This window comes from Lagopus leucura, unplaced genomic scaffold (genome assembly GCF_019238085.1).
Source record: "Lagopus leucura isolate 7727_CA_CO unplaced genomic scaffold, USGS_WTPT01 34125-0_obj-0_obj, whole genome shotgun sequence".
NCBI classification, from domain to species: Eukaryota; Metazoa; Chordata; class Aves; order Galliformes; family Phasianidae; genus Lagopus; species Lagopus leucura.
In genome coordinates this window covers 1-2384 of record NW_024967306.1, presented here as the reverse complement: position 1 = coordinate 2384, position 2384 = coordinate 1, and the positions used below count along the sequence as shown (strand labels likewise).

Below are 2384 nucleotides of genomic sequence, written 5' to 3'. Positions count from 1 at the left end.
GCAGAGCCCCAGAGCCCCACTGCGTTCTGCTCACCCCCCTCTCCTTGCAGAGACCCGGCAGCTCCCGCCCCCTCCGCCTCCTGGCGATGGTGAGTCCCACCTTTGGGTGGGGAGCAGGGTTGGGGTGGGGGGCACAGGAACATGAGGAGGGGCACGGAGCGCACGCTGATCCCCTCCAATGCAGAGCGTCGTGGGAGCCTTCCCCGGCCCCCCCCGGCCCCTATGGATGGCAGTGGTGAGTGCCTGCCCCATAGCTTGGGGGCTTCCTACCCCATAGGCCACTTTCTACCCCAAACCCACAAACCCCCCTCTGCTACTCCCGCAGCTCCATCGTTGCCGGCTGTGCCCATCGCCAACCCCGACATCACAGCCTCCCGCTACCGAGGGCTGCCCGGCCCCACGGCAGGAAGCCCCACAGCAGGCAGCGAGCGGAAGAAGGGCCGCAAGAAAATCTCCAAGGCCGACATTGGAGCCCCGTCTGGCTTCAAGTGAGTAGGGGGGGGCGCTGATGGGGTGATATGCGGACACATGGAAGGGGGAAATGTGGGGCTGGGGGGGAGATGTGAGGCACTTCCTGAGCCCCCTCTGTCGTCCCCCAGGCACGTCGGCCACATCGGCTGGGATCCTGCCAATGGCTTTGATGTATGTATGGGCTGGGGGGGCATGGGGGGGTTGTGAGGAACCCCTCGTGTAGAGCACAGGGGTCCTAAGGGGCTGCGTGGGTGCAGACAGCAGCGCTGGACCCCGACCTGCGGGCTCTGTTCGCACGCGCCGGCATCAGTGAGGCGCAGCTGGCAGACGCTGAGACCTCGCGCCTCATCTACGACTTCATCGAGGGGCAGGGGGGGCTGCAGGCCGTCAAGGAGGAGATGCGGCGCCAGGGTGAGCCACGCAGAGCCCCCCACAGAGCTCCGTGGGGACAGCGATTCCTACAGACCCGCAGCACCGTTAACAGCGCAATTAATGCCTCTCCTTGCAGGCCCACAAGGCAGAGGGGCCACCCCACCTCCTCCTCCTCCTCCTCCCTCCGGACCCCCACGGGCTCGCGGTGGGCCGCTGCCTCCCCCCCCACCGTCTGGGGGTCCTCCTCCCCCTCCACGTGGGGGACCCGGCCCGGCTTCCGCAACTCGACCCGTGGCTCCGCCCCCTCCGCGAGGCTCCGCCCCTCCGTGTGCCGCCGCCTCTGTGGCTCCGCCCCCTCCTCCCCCACCTCTGCCCCCCCCCAGCGGGAGCCCCTCGGTGGTGGGCGGCCCTCCGGCGCGGGGGGCGCTCCTGGATCAGATCCGGCAGGGCGTGACGCTGAACAAGGTGGGGAGGGGCTGCGGTGCCCCGCGGTCGGAAGTGGGGGGGGGGGAGGCCGTAGCGCCCCGAGGGGCACGAAAGGGGGAGGTGGGGACCGAGGGGCACCGGGGCTTCGATTCCGCGGCATCGGGCGTTGCAATGGGGTTGGTTTGGGGTGCGGATCCGTGCGGGCTCAGCTCTGACCGACCTCCCCTCCATCCCGCAGACCCCCGAAGCCCCCGAAGGCGGCGCTGGGGGAGTTGCGGCGGGAGGGCTGGTGGGCGCTCTGATGGATGTGATGCAGAAGCGGAGCCGCGTCATTCACTCCTCAGGTGAGACACCCGAATCCTCCCTCCCCAAATCATGGCCATCCCCCCCGCTCACCCCCCACCGCCCCCCGCAGACGAAGGAGAGGACGGCGATGAGGACGACGAGGACGAATGGGATGAATGACGGCTCCGCAGCGCTCCCTGGCGGCCGCGGCGCTTTGCGCCCTCCGCCCGACCCCCGATTGGAAATAAACGGCGGCGGATGAGCGATTAATTATGGCAGCACTGCCCGTTAATGAGCTCTAGGAGGGATTGAGCGGCGTTAATTGGCGTAAGGAGGGTTCGCGGCCTTTCAGCCCGGTTAATCGATGGGTAATACGCGTAAAGTTAATTAACAACGAGCGGTTACGAGCGGCAATTAAAGGCGAAAGGCTCCCAGAATCCACCGCGCTTCACCGAGGAATTCATTGAGGCTGCGGTGCGCGCAGAGAGCAGCGGTCGATCGGCTCTGGCGGCGTAAGATGGCGATCCTCGCTACGGGCAGCGCTGCGGAGAGACAGAACTTGGAAAATGGGGAGAAAAAGGCATTTTTAGGGGAAAATCCGGCCGCCGCACGGGCCGGTGGGGGATATGTAAATTAGACGGGGCAAAGAGCCAATCAGCGCGCGGCTGCGGAGGGGAGGGCGGTAAGAGGGGCGGGCACCGCGCCCCCGCCGCGCGCTGCCTGTCGGGCGGAAACGGAAGAAAAAAAAAAAGAAAAAAAAAAAAAGAACCCATAAAAATGCCTGTGTCGGGGGAGGTTGCAAGGTCTGGAGGGAGGCGGCGGCAAAAAAA

At 66.4% G+C, this 2384-nt stretch overlaps 1 protein-coding gene across 1 annotated transcript; it reads left to right on the top strand.

Annotated features, from left to right (window-relative positions):
- The first annotated feature begins 52 nt into the window (after window positions 1-52).
- On the top strand, window positions 53-1991 carry LOC122193046 (wiskott-Aldrich syndrome protein-like). Its single transcript, XM_042893746.1, has 8 exons — window positions 53-89; window positions 185-235; window positions 326-488; window positions 600-642; window positions 729-882; window positions 980-1308; window positions 1508-1613; window positions 1685-1991. Exons 2-8 carry the CDS (start codon window positions 223-225, stop codon window positions 1732-1734), a joined length of 858 nt encoding a protein of 285 aa, XP_042749680.1. The 5' UTR covers window positions 53-89; window positions 185-222; the 3' UTR covers window positions 1735-1991.
- Window positions 1992-2384: the final 393 nt, after the last annotated feature.

Coding starts and splice junctions, on each gene's coding strand:
- LOC122193046 (XM_042893746.1), top strand. Junction 489..599: donor GGAGCCCCGTCTGGCTTCAA/GTGAGTAGGGGG, acceptor GTCGTCCCCCAG/GCACGTCGGCCACATCGGCT. Junction 883..979: donor GGAGGAGATGCGGCGCCAGG/GTGAGCCACGCA, acceptor CTCTCCTTGCAG/GCCCACAAGGCAGAGGGGCC.